General features: G+C 46.8%; 1 protein-coding gene and 1 long non-coding RNA gene across 7 annotated transcripts in view; one reads left to right on the top strand and one right to left on the bottom strand.

Annotated features, from left to right (window-relative positions):
* STAT3 (signal transducer and activator of transcription 3) overlaps positions 1–5,401 on the top strand; it is a 48,529-nt gene extending 43,128 nt beyond the window's left edge. For all 6 annotated transcript variants that reach the window (XM_053261484.1, XM_053261480.1, XM_053261481.1 and 3 more), the window contains 3 exons: positions 734–776; positions 1,263–1,375; positions 3,375–5,401. In XM_053261484.1, the coding sequence (XP_053117459.1) occupies positions 734–776; positions 1,263–1,375; positions 3,375–3,433 (215 nt within the window). In that variant the 3' untranslated portion in view covers positions 3,434–5,401. The remainder of the gene's footprint in view (positions 1–733; positions 777–1,262; positions 1,376–3,374) is intronic.
* The window catches only part of LOC128329794 (uncharacterized), a 39,845-nt gene that overhangs the window by 10,941 nt on the left and 10,135 nt on the right, over positions 1–18,769 (bottom strand). The gene's annotated exons all lie outside the window — the stretch shown is intronic.

Raw genomic sequence — 18,769 nt, 5'->3', positions numbered from 1 at the left:
CCTCTTCCTCTTTGCAGGGACTTGGTTGAATTTGAGGGTTTCACTATGTAGGTGTCGTGTAGTTAATAAACATGGCTGGCATTCTCCCCCACCCCCCACCCCATGCCCATTTCCACTACTCTCCCATAACACATTCTCATGAAGCAGTTTGTTTTGAAAATGGCACTGCCCCCCCCCCCCCGCTCACCCTGCTTCTTCTGGGAATTGGGATGGGAGAAAAAGCAAACAGATGGAGAATCAGAAAGCAACTCAAGAGGAGCCTTTTAATTGTTGCTTATTCTCATGAAACGCATGAGTCTGACTTGTGACTTGGAACCCACATTTGAGGAAAAAGAACCTTAAACTAAGTGGCCACTGTACATAGGATTCTTTGGTTTGTGGCCACTGTAAATTTGGGATCCCTCCACTTGTGGTTGGGGGCGGGGGGGACAAATTGCAAACTGAATACATTTTAATCTCATGTTTTAATGTTATGTTGGAAGCTGCCCAGAGAACAGCTTGTTATGAGGCAGCTAAAAAGTTTATTATTAAGATGAAGTCACCAGCCTCCCTCTAGGTGCTGATGTAGTTCTGGGGTAGCTCTTGATGCTCCTCTTTTGCTCCTCACCCCCAAGAATAGGGGTAGAGAGAGTAACAAAGGAACTGGAGTTTGAAAAGGGGGCCCTCCTGCTCCTCAGCACACACCAACTAATCAAATGCCTTGCTTTTGTCTCCCCCTCCCCTCCCCCCACAGGTGCTGCTCCATATCTGAAAACCAAGTTCATCTGTGTAACCCCGTAAGTATTTTCTCGCTGCAGGGTGGTGCGATCCTGCAGTGCTGAGGGTTTACTGTGCAGAAATTAGGTGGGGCTTGTTGATGAGTGGAGTCCACCTCCTTGACTCTGTGCTGAGCCTCTATCCAGAAATAGCCCCACCCACAAACTGTGAAATGTAGCACAAAGTGGGAAGTGTCCATATGCACACACCCCCACCCCATATCCAGTATTCATATTAGGAGCAAAGTCTTGCAGAGATCTGTAGTTAAAGTCAGAGAGACATTAGGGGGAGAGAGAGCTGAAGTTGCACATCTGCCATCTTGTTCGTTATTCCAGCTTCTGGACAGCAGGACCAAAAGATTTTATTCTAGGAAAGGCTTTTCTGGCTCCAGTGGTACCCCAGCGCACATAGCTGAGTGAGTGGCTCTGGAGCTGGGGCCAAATCGGTACAGCTTCGAGCATGCACCTCCTTGCTCCTCCCTCTTCTCCCCCCTCCCCCCCCTGCAGAACAACTTGCAGCAGCACCATTGAACTGCCCATGTCTCCCCGCACCCTGGAATCTCTGATACATTTTGGCAATAATGGTGAGGGCGCCGAGGGAAACGCCAGTGGCCAGTTTGGTGAGTGTACGGCCTGCGGTGCTCGTGTGTGTGTGTGTGTGTGTGTGTGTGTGTGTGTGTGTGTGTAGGTGGTGGGGCGGGGCCGTGTAATGGCTGTGCTCTTGCGTTTTGTCAGGGGTGTGACTGTGCTTGGGCAGATGTGTTCAGCCCCCCCCCGAGAAAAGGGGCCACCGAGGGCCCCCCGCTTGCCTCCCCCGCCCCAATCACCTGCCTCACCCTTGGGTAGGCCCCCTGTTGCCTCCGCAGCAGCGTCATTCAGTCCCCTCCACCTCGACAGCTGCCACGGTGGGCCTTGGTTCTGTTGGCCAGCCGTGGTGTGGTGGGATGATGTCACGGGCTGGTGCTGGGCTCTGACGTACTGTGCTGCTGTCGGCAACAGAACCAACTCCTCCCTTGCCCTCTGTGGTGGCTACCGAGACTGAGGGTTTGCAGCGGACTTAGTGGGACTGCGCTGGAGGCAGCGGGGGCTGCCCCAGAGTGAGAAGCTGCAGGTCATTCGGCTGGGGGGGGGGCGGGCGGGCAGGTGAGCCTGGGTTGTGTGTGTGTGTGTGTGTGTGTGTGTGTGTGTGTGTGTGTGTGCCAAATCTGAACATAGCTGGTGTGACCGCTACACTACTCGAATCTGTTATCTAAACATGCAGTACTTGGGGCACAATCCAGCCACAGCTGAGCACTTGCCAGTCCCTCTGATTGGTTCAGCATGTGCTTAACTCTCGCTTGGTGAAATCCATGTTTTACCTTTTAACTCAATCAGATGAAGGGAGAATTGCTAAAACCAGAAGTGAAAGGGAAGGCTAGACAAAGTGGGCTTAAAGGCAGACCTGGTGGGAAGAACATTCGAACTGTTCGAGGAGGGGACGTCAGACACAGGGGCCCAATGAGGGCTTGTTAGCCAAGCCTGTGGTAGAGTGCCCCAGAATGGAGAAGAGAGGCTGAGGACAAATAATACAGAGAGGAAAGATAGATGAGAGAAGGAAGGCGAGACGGCACAAGGCCCCAAAGAGCTTTTAAAAGAGAGAGGCGATCCCAGGGAAGGGATTGAAGAAGACCTGGATGCAGGCAAAGCAGTTAGCATGGGTCGAGGGAGCGGGGGGGGGCCTTGATGAAGACTGAATTGGATGAGGAGCAGCATCTCGGGGTTGGCAACTGAGGGGAAGGAAGTCGCAACACAATGCAGCACGTGGAGGGCGGTGTATATTCTTGGCTTTAAAAAAACCTGAATTTTGAAACCGATATAAATCTGCTTATGTTTCCATAGCTTGCACAGCTTGTTCATAGGAACATAGGCAGCTGCCTTATACTGAGTACAGACCACAGTACTGTCTACACAGACTGGCAGCAGCTTCGCCAAGGTTACAGGCAGGAGCCTTTCTCAGCCCTATCTTGGAGATGCCAGGGAGAGAACTTAGTTGTGCAGGGCACTGAAACCTTGCTTTTTGAGAACTGGAAATGTCAAGTCCTCCTTTTTGTTTCTGGAGGGTTTACCAACTATTCCCTAAACACTTTTAAAGACGGTCTTTACACCCATGAGGGCTAGAAACTTGCTTTCTGAAAAATGAACATTCGGATTCTTAAGGGTGCGGAGCTCCACAGTTGTACTCTGAGGGTTTTTCTATACGTGCATGGAATCAGTACAGATGGGGTGGTAAACAAGCTGCATGTGAGGTTTGTCTGCACTCCTCTTGCTCCATCTTGGCTGCCCTCGGCAGAGTAAACCCCATTTTCCAACCCAGTGAACAGCAGCCTGCACAGTTGAGTAACTGGCAGGGCAGGAAGCAGAAAGGCAGCTGGGGCAGAGCAAGAGGGGTGCAAATGAGCCTCACCTGCCACTCATTTACCACCCTGCCGGTACCAGCCACTACTGCATGGAATCAAGGGATACCCACAATGCTCAGCAGGTTGCAGGCTTTGAATCTGCTCCGATGTCCCTGACTGATCGAAGGGAGTACTCCTCTACTGCAGCTAGAACATGTCCCTCTGTCTTTTGCATCCCCTGCAGAGTCCTTACAAGTATTCGACATGGAGTTGACCCCTGAGTGTGCATCCTCACCCATGTGACCGGCTCCTCCTAGATGGCTGACCAGTTCTGGCTTCCTGGCATGCAATATTATCGCCTTGCACTGTCATGGAGTCCAGCCAACCAGGCTCCACTTCTGCGGGAGACGTTTCACTGTGGGTCCTCTCTAGCAACTTTGACTACATCTGTACTGGCAGCTCCTTGCCTGAGCCTGCATGACTAGAGGAAAACCCCTGCCTAACTTCAGTTTCTAAAAAGATTTTTCCTTGTGTACAAAAGTTGTTTGTTTCAAGGGGTGTTTTTGCTAGACCAAGTGCCTCTCTGCATCCACTCCTCAGTAGTATTTGTTGGCCTCCTGTATGTGTTTGCTGCATGCCACAAACCGCTTCTTCTCTAGCTTGTATTAACATCCAAGTATATCTAGCAGTGCAGTGGCTGATTCTTCTTAATGAGCAGGCAGGATTCTTTTCAACAAAAGAAGAATAAATGGAGGTCATGCTTAGGTACATCCCCATCCACCCCCGTCCCCCAAAGTAAAGATGCATCATTTCTCTTCTTAAAGTTTGCTAAATGTGAACATTAAAAAAGACTACAACAGCCCTGTGAAGTAGATGACTGTTCCCAGGGCTACCAAAATACCGGTGGCCTGGTCACCAGAGAATTTTGTTGCTGGCACTTAGAATTTTGAAGTAGTTTTCCAGCCCTGAGTATTTTGTCTTTACGGACAAGGAACAGAAGATGAGAGTATGCCAAAGATGGGATTTGAACCCAGGGCATATCATTAGCATTTCTCTCTCGCCATATATCCCAGTCTGTAAGGTCCTTCTTCTTCACAACAACCCTGTGAAGCACGTTAGGGGTGAGATATAATGAGCTTCACATTGAGTAGGGATTTGATCCTGGCTCTCTGACACTCAGATCAAAGTCCAAATCTCGTGCACTCTCTCTTCTGTGAAAGCAGCACTTCCTTTCATGAGGAGCTCTCACCCTTCACCATTAAGGCCTTGGCCCTAAGTGAGTCCACAAAACAGAGTTCAGAGCTCAGTAGTAGGGCTCCCAATGTAAGTCTGTTGCCAGCACTTAGGACCAGTTACCTGTGTTGTTGTTGTTGTTATTATTTATTTATTACATTTTGATCCCACTCACCCTCAGAGGAGCTCAGTAGGCGGTTTCCCCTGCTCCTTCTATCTTCACAGCGATCCTGTGAGGTCCTGGCACTAAGCTAGCAGCTGGCCCAAGGTCACCCCATGGAGCTTTCTTGGCTGTGTGGGGATTGGCACCTGGGTCATTTCAGCAGTAGTCTGAAATTCTAGCCACTTCCATGGCTGTAAGTTAGGAGCAAGAGGCAAGGATTTAAAACCGATGACTGCCAGCCCGACCCCCGGTTTCTTTTGCTTAGACTTGCCCATTCCCTCGGCTTACAAGAACCTTATATTCTCTGCTGCAGCAAAAGCCCTTGCTGCCAGTAACTGTGAGCATTCTCAGTCCTCTCCTTGTGTCCCCTATTGTGGTTTTGTAGTTTAGCCCTCCTGTGTCCAATGCAATTCAACCACTTTTGGCTGGGATAACAAGATTCTAGTGCAGGACAGGAAAACTCGGATGTTAATAATGGCAAGTCTTGGCTATGGGGCTTGAAGTTGCTCAACAGATCTCCCCCCACTCCCCTGGAAGAGAGAGGGGGCAACGCAGTTAGTTATCCAGTATTATTCGGAGGCATTGGTTCATAGCCAAAGCTGTTCAGTTAATCATTTCTCTACAGCAATCTTTGCTGCTAGGCACAGAATTTTCTCCTCTTGCAATGCCTTACTAGAAGTTCTCAGACTCAGTCAAAGCTGTCCTGGTCCCTTCTAACCGAATAGCCGAACACCAAGCTTGTCCCTCCCAAATCCCCTTTTCTCTGTAGCTACCTGATATCTAGATCGTAAAGATTTTCAGTTCTTTTGTATATTTTATTGCTGTATCTACGGCTTTCTCTTAAATAAATTGAAATAAACATTCTTAATGCCACACCTCTGTTGGAGAGTAGCAGTGAGTTTTGGAAGCCTATCTATGTGTGACCTGGAAAGCAGGGCAGCTGGCTCGGAAGAAGACTGTTGGAGGAGGATGGCTTGGATTAATCAGGAATCAGTTCTGTGCTGTAGAACAGAAATGGTGCTGAGACTTGGTCACAGGTGGTACAGTTCTTTGTTTCTGCAACCCTTTCCTTTTCCAATAGTATGTTTTTAAAAAGATGTTCGGGGGAAATATAGAGGCAGATATAAAGAAAGCACAAGCCCTAGTCAGACATTATGTTGAGTGTACAGTGTACACAAGTACAGACTTGTACACAGGTACAGTTCACATATTGAACAGATATAGCAAGATACACAACTGTACTATACATTTGAGGGATCTCTACCCAGATTCCCCTTTAAAATGAATGTAGAATAGTTATTCACACCCACACAAAAACCATACCTACCTATCTTTATTTCAGTCCATGACCAGCTACAGAAACAGAACACAAAATATACAAACATCAAAACACAGGTAAAATGTCTAAAAAGGGCAACTATGTTTTACCAATTAATGCTGTCACAAATGAGTAAAGGTTCTGACAGATGGGAAATTAATAATGAACTGATGTGGTAGGCTGATTTGAGTGGTTATCTCTCTTTTCCTCACTAGCTACTTGTGGTTCATTGATCTTGTTTAAAATGTACAAGGCCTTGTCTGCGCCCCCACCCCCCGGACGCCACACACTGGATGCCTTGATGCTGCTGCAGGTGTTGCATGCCAAGGGCCACTGGAGGCTCTTGAGCCATTTGCATCAACCAACTCGCCAGCAGCCTGTCTGGCCCGTCCCCACCTGCCTAGTGAGACAGAGAGCACATGTACGCCCCATCACAGCCGCCTGCTTTTTCTATTTTTTTCGGTTCCTCCCTGTCTACTGGCGGTGGGGGGCGGTGAGCAAGGGCCACCTGCTGCAGCAAGGGCAGGGAGGAAGCCAGCATTGTGGCTTGCACTGGAAGAAGGCGGTGAGGCTATGTAAAAACAATTGTATGTAATCCACACCCACTTAGATCCCCGCACCATCCCCTCATGGGAAACAAAAAAATCTATAATCTACAGAGTACATACACAAAGATACGGTAAGTGTCATCATCATCATATAACAGTTTTTATTATTCAAATGTGTACCTAGCCACTCTAGACCCAAGCAGTCCTTCATGACAGCTTGTCAGAAAAGGCCCAACGTTCCAGGTTATAAAACTCTCAAAACAGCAGCACCGTATAAAAGAAAGTAAATGTTGATTTGATTTTTAGAAGAGAACTAAGTGGCTGTTCTCCAAACCCAAAGGTAGGTTCAAGGGAGAGCTGTGTCAGGTTATTTTGAGTGGGGGGAAGTAAGATGTGGGGGACAGAGCAAGGGATACTGCAACTGACTGTTCCGTATTAGTGGGGAAGAAGATGGCTTATTTTGATTTTGGGTTCTGTTTTGCTTCTTCCTAGTAGGGATCCCATGCCTAGCGGCTACAACTGCCAGAAACTTCATGCGTGTAGTGCTTCTTGGCATGGCAAGGTAGTGAACAGGGGAAGAATGCTGAAAATCTGCTTCTTACGCAGCTGTTAAAAGCCAGACACGAGGGTGTGGGAAGGTAGGAACCCTAATAAAATGAAAGGGAAAGCTGGGGAAGAACTGAGGATGCATAGACGTGAATATTTCCCATAACAGGGTGATGGGGTGTGTGGATTGTGGAGGGGACTAGGGGAGGGAATGTGAGGAGCAGACTGAAGCTTGCTGAAGGCATCTCATTTTGGAGGCTGTGAGTGTGTGGCGTTGAAACTGTCAGAAGTGTGAACATATGAACAGCCTTGCTGGATCAGGCCCGAGGCCTATCTAGTCCAGCGTCCTGTTTCACACAGTAGCCACCAGGTGCTCCTGGGAGGCCCACAGGCAAGAGCTGAGGGCCTGCCCTCTTTCCTGCTGTTACTCCTCTGCAACTGGTACTCAGAGGCATCTTGCCTCTGAGGCTGGAGATGGCCTATAGCCCTCAGACTAGTAGCCATTGATAGACCTCTCCTCCATGTGTTTATCTAAACCCCTCTTAAAGCCATCCAGGTGGTTGGCTGTTGCCACATCTCGTGGCAGAGGATTCCATAGGTTAATTACATGTTGTGTGGAAAAAGTACTTCCTTCTGTCAGTCCCTAAATTTCTTGGCAATCCGTTTCAGGTGAGGAAAGCACAGAGCCTGTATTGGGGAAGGCATGTGCGTGCATGATGGCCATTAGCAGCTAGACTAAGTGTCAGTAACAGAACTGTGCATACTTCTTGGATATGTGTTTGGGTCTATGCTGTGCATGGCCTGGAAAGCTTTCGTGTGGTATTTAAATGCCTGCTGAGGAAGAGTCCCTGTGCATCGGAAGAAACACTGGGCTGAGTTTTAACTATGATCTCAGTATATGTGGAAGACAGTCTGGACCACTGGGCTTTGCCATTGTCCCAGGCAAACGGAGAGATTGTGTCTTAGAATGCGCCCAACGACCCCACTTTTCCTTCCAGTGAAAGGTCTGTAATGGTGGACAAACAGAGCCTGAGGAACATAGTTTCAAAACCATTGCTGCAGAGGGGTGTGAAGTACTGCCACTGTGTGGACACTAGAAAACACTGCAGCTACATCTGCAACTCTGTTCAAATTTCAGGACATATACTTCATTACATTTTAATCTTATCCTCCTTCCAAGGAACTCAGGAAGGCATACAGGGGTGTCTTTCCCCATTTTATTCTCCCTATAAGCCTATAAAGTGGATTAGACTGGGAGAGAGGTCACCCAATGAGTTTCATGGTTAAGTGGGGATTTGAACTGGGGTCTTGCAAATCCTTGTCGGGCACCGTAACCACTACACAATTTGGACAGAGTCTTAAGTTTGGCCCTTCTAATCTATTGGAATGTTGGCATCTACTAATCTTTTACTTGTTTTTTTTATTATTTGTTAGTTGTATTACATGATTGATTGATTGACTTGATTGAGTGCCATCAAGTTGGTCTCTACTCTTAGCGACCACATCGATAGATTCTCTCCCGGACGATCTGTCATGAACTTGGCCTTTAAGGTCTCTCAGTGGTGCATTCATTGCTGTCGTAATCGAGTCCATCCACCTTGCTGCTGGTCATCCTCTTCTTCTCTTGCCTTCAACTTTTCCCAGCATTATGGACTTCACAAGGGAGCTGGGTCTTCACATAATGTGTCCAAAGTATGAAGGTTTGAGCCTGGTCATTTGTACCCCGAGTGAAAATTCTGGATTGATTTGTTCTAGGATCCATTTGTTTGTTTTCCTGTCCATGGTATCCTCAAGAGTCTGCCATATTTCTGTAGCTATTCCATCAATTCCTGTAGCCTTCCAACTTGGTAATGACCAGAGTGCTGATCTAACTTCATCTTCCCGTACTAGAGGTTCTTGCAAGTAGGGAATATCTTCTAGAGTATTGTGGATCTTGATGACCCTGTTTTACAGATTTTCGGTATACTCCTTCCATCTCTGATTGATCTTCTCTGAATCTGTTTCTATCCTTTGGCACCCCTTAACATACCAATTTGAGGTTGGAACCTCCTTCTGAGTTCAGAGATCTTTTGGAAAACTTTCTTTTCCATGTCTATTTCATACCTCTCCATATAAAATCTCTGGGCAGTTTACAATTAAAACACAACTGTTAAAACCCTAAATCGTATAAAACAAATTAAAATAACCATCAAAAGCAATTTTAAAACTAAAAGCCTGATAAAATAGGTGCATTTTCAAAGGTCGCTTTAAAGCAGCCAGAGATGGGGGAGCATCTGATTTGATTTGGGAGCTTGTTACAGAGCTCTGGGGCAACCCAAGAGAAGGTCTATTAAGGGGGAGGTCGGTTGCAATTACCACTGGCTCATTTGGTGGCAACCCCAACATACAGTGTATCACAGTCCAAAAACGTGGATGTTCCCAGCACATGCATCAGTGTGTGAAGGTTGTTTATCTCATGAAATGGACACCGCTGGCAAGGGCGGATTGAGGCATAGGCCAAGGAGGCGTCTTACTATGGCAGCAAAATTTGAAGAGCAACAACTTTTGTCCCTCCTCAAATCTTGCCGGGTCTCTCTGGGGGCTGTGGTAGCTGCGGAGAGGGGGGGGCATGGGAAATCCCCCTCTTTTGTCTATAAAAATTACTGTTGCCGTGGCAGGATGGGGCGCAGTGTCAGGCTGACTGCGGGGAGGGTGGAGGGGGGCGAGGAGAGAAGAGTACCCCTCTTTCTTACTACTTAACTGCCACCCATCCATGATTTATCCTGCCGGTGGCCCCTCTCCTCCAGTAACATCCAATCAGTTCCTTCCTTGCAAAGGGGGCGTGAGTGGTGAGTGAGCCTAGCTCTCCCCCTCATTTCAGGCTGCGTTTTTCTGCCTAAACACTGTTGAGGGCCAGATCGCATCCATCCAGGAGTCCTTAAAGAACTCAAATGTGAAATTGCCAGCCTCCTTGCATAGATATATAACTTATCCCTACAATCAGGCTCTGTACCAGAAGACTGGAAAGTAGCAAATGAAAGGCCAATTTTCAAAAAGGGATCCGGGGTGATCCAGGAAATTACAGGCCTGTCAACGTAACTTCTGTTCCAGGCAAATTGATGGAAAGCATTCTCAAGGATAAGCACACAGAAGAACAGGCCCTCCTGGAGGAGAACCGCCATGGCTTCTGCAAAGGTAAATCTTGCCTCACAAAGCTTTTGGAGTTCTTTGAGAGTGTCAACAAGTGTATGGATAAAGGTGATCCGTTTTGACATATTATACCTGGTCTTCCAAAAAGCTTTCAACAAAGTTCCTCATCAAAGACTCTTGAAAAGACTTAGCCGTCATGAGATAAGGAGACAAGTACATGTGTGGACTGGTACTGGTTAAAGGACAGGAAACAGAGGGTAGGTTTAAACAGAAAGTTTTCACAATGGAGGGAAGTAAGAAGTGGGGTCCCCCAGGCATCTGTACTGGGACCAGTGCTTTTTAAATTTATTCATAAATGATCTAGAAGTCGACCATTTGGCAAAATGGCAAATACAGATCAGTGTTGGCAAGTGTAAAGAGATGCACATTGGCATGAAAACCGCCAACGTCATGTATACGCTGATGTGATCTGAGCTGCCAGTGATTCACCAGGAGAGGGATCTTGGGATTGTGGTGGACAGCTTGTTGAAAGTGTTGACACAATGTGCGGCAGCTGTGAAAAAGGCCAATTCCATGCTAGGGATCATTAAGAAGGGGATTGAAAATAAAACTGTTAATATTCTAATGCCCTTATACAAAACTATGGTGTGGCCACAATTGGAGTACTGCTCCAACTGTGTACAATCCTGGTCACCACATCTAAAGGAGGACATAGTAGAACTGGAAAAGGTGCAGAAGAGGGCAACCAAGATAATCAGGAGCCTAGAGCACCTTTCTTATGTGGCAAGGCTATAACACCTGGGGCTTTTTAGTTTAGAAAAAAGACAACTGCGGGGAGACATGATAGAGGTCTGTAAAATCATACACGGTGTGGAGAAAGTGAATAGAGAGAAATTCTTCTCCTTCTCACAGAAGGCTAGAATTTAATTTCCTGGAAATTTAGGACCAACAAACAGAAGTACTTTTGCATACAACTGATAATTAACCTATGGAATTCTCTGCCACAAGATGTGGTCACAGCCATCAACCTGGATGGCTTTTAGATGGTTTTGGATAACTTCATGGAGGAGAGGTCTATCAGTGGCTACTAATCTGAGGGCTATAGGCCACCTCCAGCCTCAGAGGCAGGATGCCTCTGAATACCAGTTCAAGGGGAGAGGGCATGCCCTCAACTCCTGCCTGTAGGCTTCCAGCAGCATCTTGTGGGCCACTGTGTGAAACAGGATGCTGAACTAGATGGGCCTTGGGCCTGATCCACCAGGACTGTTCTTATGTGGCTACCACATTACCAATTCCAGTCAGGCATTTAAGCCATTTCCTGATCAAGTTGATATGGAGAAATAGATTTGGCTGTCAGCACGTTAATAACACCCTGCACCAGATTTCCTGATGATCTTTCCCAGCGGTTTTATGTACATGTTAAAAGCATGGGAAGATAGAATGGAGTCCTGTGGGACTCATACACTAGTTCTTGCTTTTTGAAGAGCAACCATCTCCAAGTGACAATATCTGGAATCTATCCAAGAGGAAGGAGTGGAACCACTGCAAAGTAGTGCCTCCCACTCCCAACCCTTTCAGGTGGTCCAGAGGGATACCATGGTTGATGGTATCAAAAGCTGCTGAGAAATCAAAGAGGACCAACAGTCGCACTCCCGGTTTCCTAATTGGAGATCATCCAACGGGCCAACCAAGGCAGTCTCCACCCCATAGCCTGCCCGAAATCTGGTTTGAAATGGGTCCAGATAATCTGCTGCTTCCAAGACTGTCAGGAGTTGAGGAGCCACTTTGATTTCCATCCCAAATACCTCCTCCAGCCTAGTATTGAGTCTCTTTCCCAGGCAGAAGATCCAACAGCCAAATTGAGTTCTTGGTGTCATCTGGGGCTTTCTTAAATCACACCCTTTCATCTATGACTAACATTAAGCATCAGCAGGGAGTACCTAACTAATGATTAAGAGTTTCTTACTTGATAGGCGGGGAATCTAATTTGTTTTGAATGATGTCTATCAGAGTTTGGAGAAGGTGACACCCTGCACACACTAGCGGTAGTACTGGAGAAGGGACTTGTGTATGTGATGAGAGAGTGAAAGAGATAAAAACAGCAGCTGGCCATTTTGGAGGAAGAAAGAGCTGAGAGTATTCTGCGAGCACAGAGCGGGTGCAGGCTATCTCACCCTGGAGAGCTGGTGTTGGAGCAGCACATCTGCTCCTTTGAAGAATTGCCTCTTTGTCTCTCTCTCTGCTCTGTTTGTATATTTGTAAATAAAGTAAATATACAGAAATGTCATAAATTTCCTGTGCATTCTCATCCAGAGGAAAGTAAAAGTAGCTTTTGACCCTCAGCTCACAGGTCAGGGAAGAAGGGAGTACACAAATGAACCCTACTCTTCTTTGATCTGAGTCACCATTGCATTCTGCACGGCAGCATGTAAGATCCGCCGGACCCTGACTGCCAGCACATAACCCGTGATTTTAACTACTGACCAATTTAATCTGATATGTCTCTTTAAATACTTTTACTATCTTAGTTGCTTTTAACTTATAGTTATAAATGTACTTATATATTTGTTTTACCTCTTATCTGCTAGTCATCCCGTTAGAGTTGTATTTCCCTATAGGCCAATTTTTATATAGATTGCACTAAATTGCTTATATTAGTCAGTTGTTTTATCAACTTTATTAATCTTATCAGCTGTCTTCCCTTATTTTTTTTAGCTAACCCGCTTTTACCCTTTAGTATACCTTATAGCTTGTTTTAAATATTTTATACTTTTTAGACATGTTTATATTCATTGATAGTTGTATGCATTTACCTATGCTGGTCTTTAACTGTAATAAAGTTGATTGATTGAGTCACCATTGCAGCATCTTTCTGCCTCTTTCCTCTTTTATGACCACTTACATTTGCTGCTCTACCAACACATCTCTTCCCCCACCCCCCGCACTGCAACAAACCTGCCATACATTTATTTTATTTTATTTTATTTATCATGTTTCCTTCTCCATTCTTATTCATAGATATTCTTGGATCTGATTTGCCCCATAATGCACTGAGAAGGACACATGCTGGTGAGGCAAGACCTAGAAGGGGGTTCTCCTATCAGCAGCACCTCTTTCTATTTGGGGCTTTTGTTTCGAACAATGTTTCCCCAATCCGTGTGTCACACTGACTCACTCTAATTACATCTCCTGGCATTTGGAGCTGATTTGTGCCCTGATGCGCTAGGAGGCATTTGTCCTTTGTTGGAAGTGAAGGACTATATGCTTTCTCTTGTCTCAATGACATAGGAGGACAGACTAGTGAGTCAGAGGGCTAGAGGGTCAAGACATTGGTCATCCTCTGCTGCTCTGACACTATCCCTTTGATATGTAGATTGCTATTCTCAGGGACTTCCTTCCTTCCAGCCACTTCCTTCCTCTTCCCTTCCCTTCCTTCTACCCTGCAACATGCAAGCTCCTCTCCCCTGCACCATGTGTGCAGAGATGCAGAATCCATCTGCATCCAGCTAGATAGATTAGAGATTCTATCTCCTCACTTTTCTATCTAGAATGGAGTTCTCTAATAAATACCACTTATATTGATTTGAAACTATGAACTGGCTCCAAGTTACTTTACTCTCAGCATACACACATGCCTAACTAAATTCCACTGTGCACTGTGCTATAATGAAAATGGGTTTCTCTTACCTGAGAGAATTCCCAACATCCTTCCCAGTGTGTTATGGAGTGAGCCAGCTCCAAAAACATGGAGTTTAAATTAGAGTTAAATTACAGAGATACAAACAGGATGACAGTGTTTCACAGCCTAGTACATTGGTTGGGAAATGAACAAAAACCCCAAATGGAAAGAGGAGTGGTGCCACTGGAAGGAGAACCCAGTTCTAGGTCTTGCCCTGCCAGCTGACAGCCAGATGAAGTGAGAGTGTGTATTCTTCTGAGCTCCACTCCTTGGCCAAGAGGCCACCGCCCCATTGCTAGGCGTTCTTTAATTATTCCTAGAGTTAACTTGGCAGCCCTTGTCAATTTGGTGTGTGTACGCCTCTCCAAACCAGTCTGCCCACCTTCCCCAAAGTGGAGATGAGACTCTAGCCAGACAGCTTTGGGGCAAGGATGGGCTGTCATGGCTTTCTTTCCCTAGACTGCAGCTGTGCTAACAAGACATAGCCTCACCCTTGAAGGCCTCTGAGGCTTTTCTTCCTCATCTCAAAAAGATTCCATGCAGCCACCATCGTAATTGAGCTGCAGGCAGAAAAGTGACCACAGAGGTAGGAAAATGTGAAGGAAAGAAGCCCTGATCACTGCAGTCACTGCCACTTATTTATTTATTCATCAGACTTATATAGCGCCCAAACTTTCATCTCTGGGTAGTTAACACAAAACAATTAAAACACATGTAAGTAAAAGTTAAAACAAATCAACAGTTTAAACTCAACCATAAATTTAAAACAGACAATTTTAAAATGCTGAGAAAGCATAGGCGAAAAGATGTGTTTTCAGGTGTTTTTAAAAAATTGTCGGAGATGGGGAGGATCGTATCTCAGCAGGGAGCGTATTCCACAATCTCTGGGCAGCAACCGAGAAGGCCCGTCTCTGTGTAGCCACCAAACGAGTTGGCAATAACTGGAGATGGACCTCCTCAGATGACCTCAATGGGTGGTGGGGCTTGTAATGAAGAAGATGCTCTCTTAGATACCCAGGGCCTAAGCCATTTAGGGCTTTGTAAGTTATAACTATCACTTTGTATTTCGCCCAGAAACCTATTGGCAGCCAGTGCAGCTTCATCAATAAAGGAGTCATGTGGTCTCTCTGAGATGAACCAGAGACCAACCTGGCTGCTGTGTTCTGAACCAACTGAAGTTTCTGGACTATGTACAAAGGTAGCCCCATGTAGAGTGCATTACAGAAGTCAAGTCTGGAGATTATCAACAGATGCACCACTGTTTTGAGGTCATTGATCTCAAGAAATGGGCGCAGCTGGTGTATCAGCCGGAGCTGATAGAAAGCACCCCTGGCCACTGTCTCAACCTGAGAAACCAGGGAGAGGTGTGAATCCAGAAATACTCCAAGAATGCGAACCTGTTCTTTTTGGGGAAGTGTGACCCCCATCTAGAACAGGTAGATCGACATAGTCTCTAGAGTTCTGACCCCGCACAATAAGTACCTCCGTCTTTGGATTCAGCTTCAGTTTATTCTTCCTCATCCAGCCCATTACTGCTTCCAGGCAGGCATTTAGGGAGGATATGCCGTCTCCTGAAGAAGTTGACATGGAGAAGTAGATCTGGGTGTCATCAGCGTACTGGTAACACCCAGCTCCAAATCACCTGATGATCTCTCCCAGCGGTTTCATGTAGATGTTAAAAAGCATTGGAGAAAGTATGGAGCCTTGAGGGACACCATACTTAAGCTCAGATTTTGAAGAGCAACAATCTCCAATTGACACCATCTGGAATCTGTCCAAGAGGTAGGAGTGGAACCACTGTAAAACAGTGCTTCCCACCCCCAACACCCTCAGATGTTTCAGAAGGATACTATGGTCAATAACATAGTAAGCCGCCAAGAGATCCAAAAGGACCAACAGAGTCACACTTCCTCTGTCGATTCCCAATTGGAGATCATCCATCAGGCCAACCAAGGCAGTCTCCACCCCATAGCCCTCCCGAAAGCCAGTTTGAAATGGGTCTAGATAATCAGTTTCCTCCAAGACCGCCTGGAGCTGAGAGACCACCATCCTCTCAGTTACCTTGCCCAGCCATGGGAGGTTGGAAACAGGCCTATAATTACTCAGCTCTGAGGGATCTAATGCAGACTTCTTTAGAAGAGGTCTAATGACCGTCTCCTTAAGACAAGGAGGCATCCTGCCCTCCCTCAGAGAAGCATTTATTATTTCCACCAGGCTGTCTGCAACAGCCTCCCTGCTAGGGATATGCATGAATTGGTTTGCAGGCCATGTTGGATGCCTGCAAACCGGTTCGCTTGTTGCTTTAAGGGCGGCGGGGGGGGGGGGCGGGTTGTACTTATCCATCCCGCCACTTTTCTCCCTCTGGCGCTCCAGTTTTCAGCAAAATCTCCAGGGTGGCAGCGTTCCTCGGTGGCGGGCGCATGCGCCCATGTTACTTCCGGGTTTGGACAACAACAAGGGGGCAGGGGCGGCAGGGAGGAACGCTGCTGCCCCAAAGGTTTTGCTGAAAACTGGAGCACCAGAGGAGGGGAAATGGCAGGAGGGGTAAGTACAACCCCCCCGCCTTTAAAGCAACCCCCCGTGTCGGACCGCACCTCCGCAGTCTATGCACATCACTACTCCCTGCTAGATAGAACAAGCCACGTTGGACAAGGTTCAAGAGAACAAGTGGTAGGCCTCACCACTCCAAGCAGCTTGTCCACATCCTCAGAAGTCATAAACTGAAACCGATCCAGTCGAATCACATAAGAGGAGTTGTTGGGCACCTCCAGTTCAGACATCAAATTAATTGTGGAGTCTCCATCTAGGTCAGCATGAATCCGAGAGATTTTATCTGCGAAAAACTCTTTAAACACATCACAGCGGGTAACTGAGGGCATAATCTGTTGGAATGTTCTCCTGCACAAGCCCCATTCAAATTAATAGGAACAATGCAAGAGTCGTTACACAGTTCCCTTGCCTTTCACTAGACCTTGCTCAGAAGTGCTTCCCAGGTCAACTCTTTCTGGCTTCCACTGTGCTGCCTTTGATGGTGCCCCAAACCCATCGCCTTAGGCAGCTGTCTAAACTTTCCTTATGGTAGGACTGTCTCTGCCCTCGCTTTCTATTAATACTGCATCGTTTGTCACAGCTGCTTAGGGGTGGTCCATGCTCCAGATTCAACTGCCACATTTCCGTGTGTGTGTGTGTGTGTGTGTGTGTATACAGATTAGAGCATTGAAAGTGCACAACCACCACCACCTCCTCCTCCTCCTCCTCCTCCTCCACCACCACCACCACCACCACCTCCTCCTGCAGATGCCCTAAATGTGGTTGCCACCATCAAGCAACAGGTGTACTGGCTAGGGTTGCTCCATTTTATGGATAGCAACTCTGCACCTTTAACAGCTGTATAATGGCCAAAAATCAACAGCTGAAGCTTTTGTCATAATTTTAGTGCTATGCAGTTTTTGACCATTCACATACCTGGGTGTGCTAAGGGTAGTGGCAGTCTGTTTTACCCAATTAGAATAATGCTAGTTGGCAGCTTTTAAAAGTATTGTCTCCACATTATTATGTGATATTGTACAGAACCCATCCATCCATCCATCCATCCAATAATTCCTGTTCCCATCTGTCAGAGTAGCTCCAAGAGACCTGATTTCCATGGTTTAGTGAACTGTGCTGAATGGGCCCAGGTTCTTAGGAAGGAACCGTGGTCTGGTTCATACAATCTTGGGTTACCAACATATCGTATTCTATCTAGTACTTTTGTTTTTCGCTGTTTGGAAATTTGTCCCAGTGGGGATCCTGTAGAGAATGTTGGGGCTGGAGCAGAAAGAAAAAGGAGGGGGAAGGAGTACATTGAGTTGTTTCAGGAATAATGTTTTATGTGGATTTAACTAAGATTGTTTTGCGTTTACAAGTGAAGCAGTTATTTAAAAAGTTAGTGTGATTGTGAACCTATGCCAAGGCAGGAATCTCAGATTAATCTTGGACCATAAACTACCTTGGTATGGGTTCACATAATCACACTAATGTGGATAACGCACATTAAACCTAGATTAAAGCAGCTGCAATGGGCTGCATTAATCAGTTGTTTATGCTCTTGGCTCTTGCTTGTGACTAGGGATGTGCCAAATCACAGGACATTCCCCTTTAAAACATGATGCGGTGGCCATGTGCGTGCCAGCGTTGCTCAGGGGTAGCTGGGAGACGCCCCACTGGCACACAGACATAGCTGAGAGGAGCGCCAGGGTGGCAGAAATAGCAGTGAGCAGAGGAGGAGCAGGTCTGGACCTGCTCTCCTCCGCTTTAAAGGGCCTGTGTAAGCCCTCTGTGTTAAAGGGAAGTGATGCCCCCTGATTCGGCAGCAGAATTGTGATTCAGCACATCTCTACCCAGCTCCATCCTGTTTCCAACTAATGTTGCACATGCTTACACAAACATGGACTCAGAAGCATTAAAAACAAACAAACAAAAGGAGCTGTCCGATGAGACTGTAATTGTTCTGACTCTTATCGTGCTTTACAGGGTGGTGGGTGATGGAGGTTGGCATCCTTGGGCAGCTGCCAAAGGTCCCAGGCCCTCAGAAGAGATCTATTGCCAATCCCTGAGCACTCATAACCTTTCTGTGGCAGTGATGGAATTACTCTCTCGTGTGAGAGTCATTCTGTTTCCTTCTCTCTACCAACCATCAGCAGATGGAGGAGGCATCTAGAAGAGGAAGCAGTAGAGTTCCACCATCACCTTCTCTCTGCCATCTGTCCCACCCACAAATGGGAGAGGTATCACTGTAGGGGCCTCTGCTCCTGTTTGGCAAAGAGAGGGAAGAGAAGAGACGGAGTACCACTCTTGCACGCTCCTTTTTGGCCCCATCAGTGCCCACGGAAGGGATGGGAAAGGGAGGAGAAAGGTAAGAAAGGGGAGGAGCATGGAGGATGAGCTTTGCTGTTGCCACCCCATACGGCAGCAGAACAAATAAACATCAATCCCCAGCAATGCTCAAGTACCGTAAGGCCCTCATGAACATTGGGGAAACCTA

The sequence above is a fragment of the Hemicordylus capensis genome, chromosome 6 (genome assembly GCF_027244095.1).
Source record: "Hemicordylus capensis ecotype Gifberg chromosome 6, rHemCap1.1.pri, whole genome shotgun sequence".
In the NCBI taxonomy this organism is placed as follows: domain Eukaryota; kingdom Metazoa; phylum Chordata; class Lepidosauria; order Squamata; family Cordylidae; genus Hemicordylus; species Hemicordylus capensis.
The sequence above is the reverse complement of the archived record's forward strand: the minus strand, read 5'-3'. Positions and strand labels throughout refer to the sequence as shown.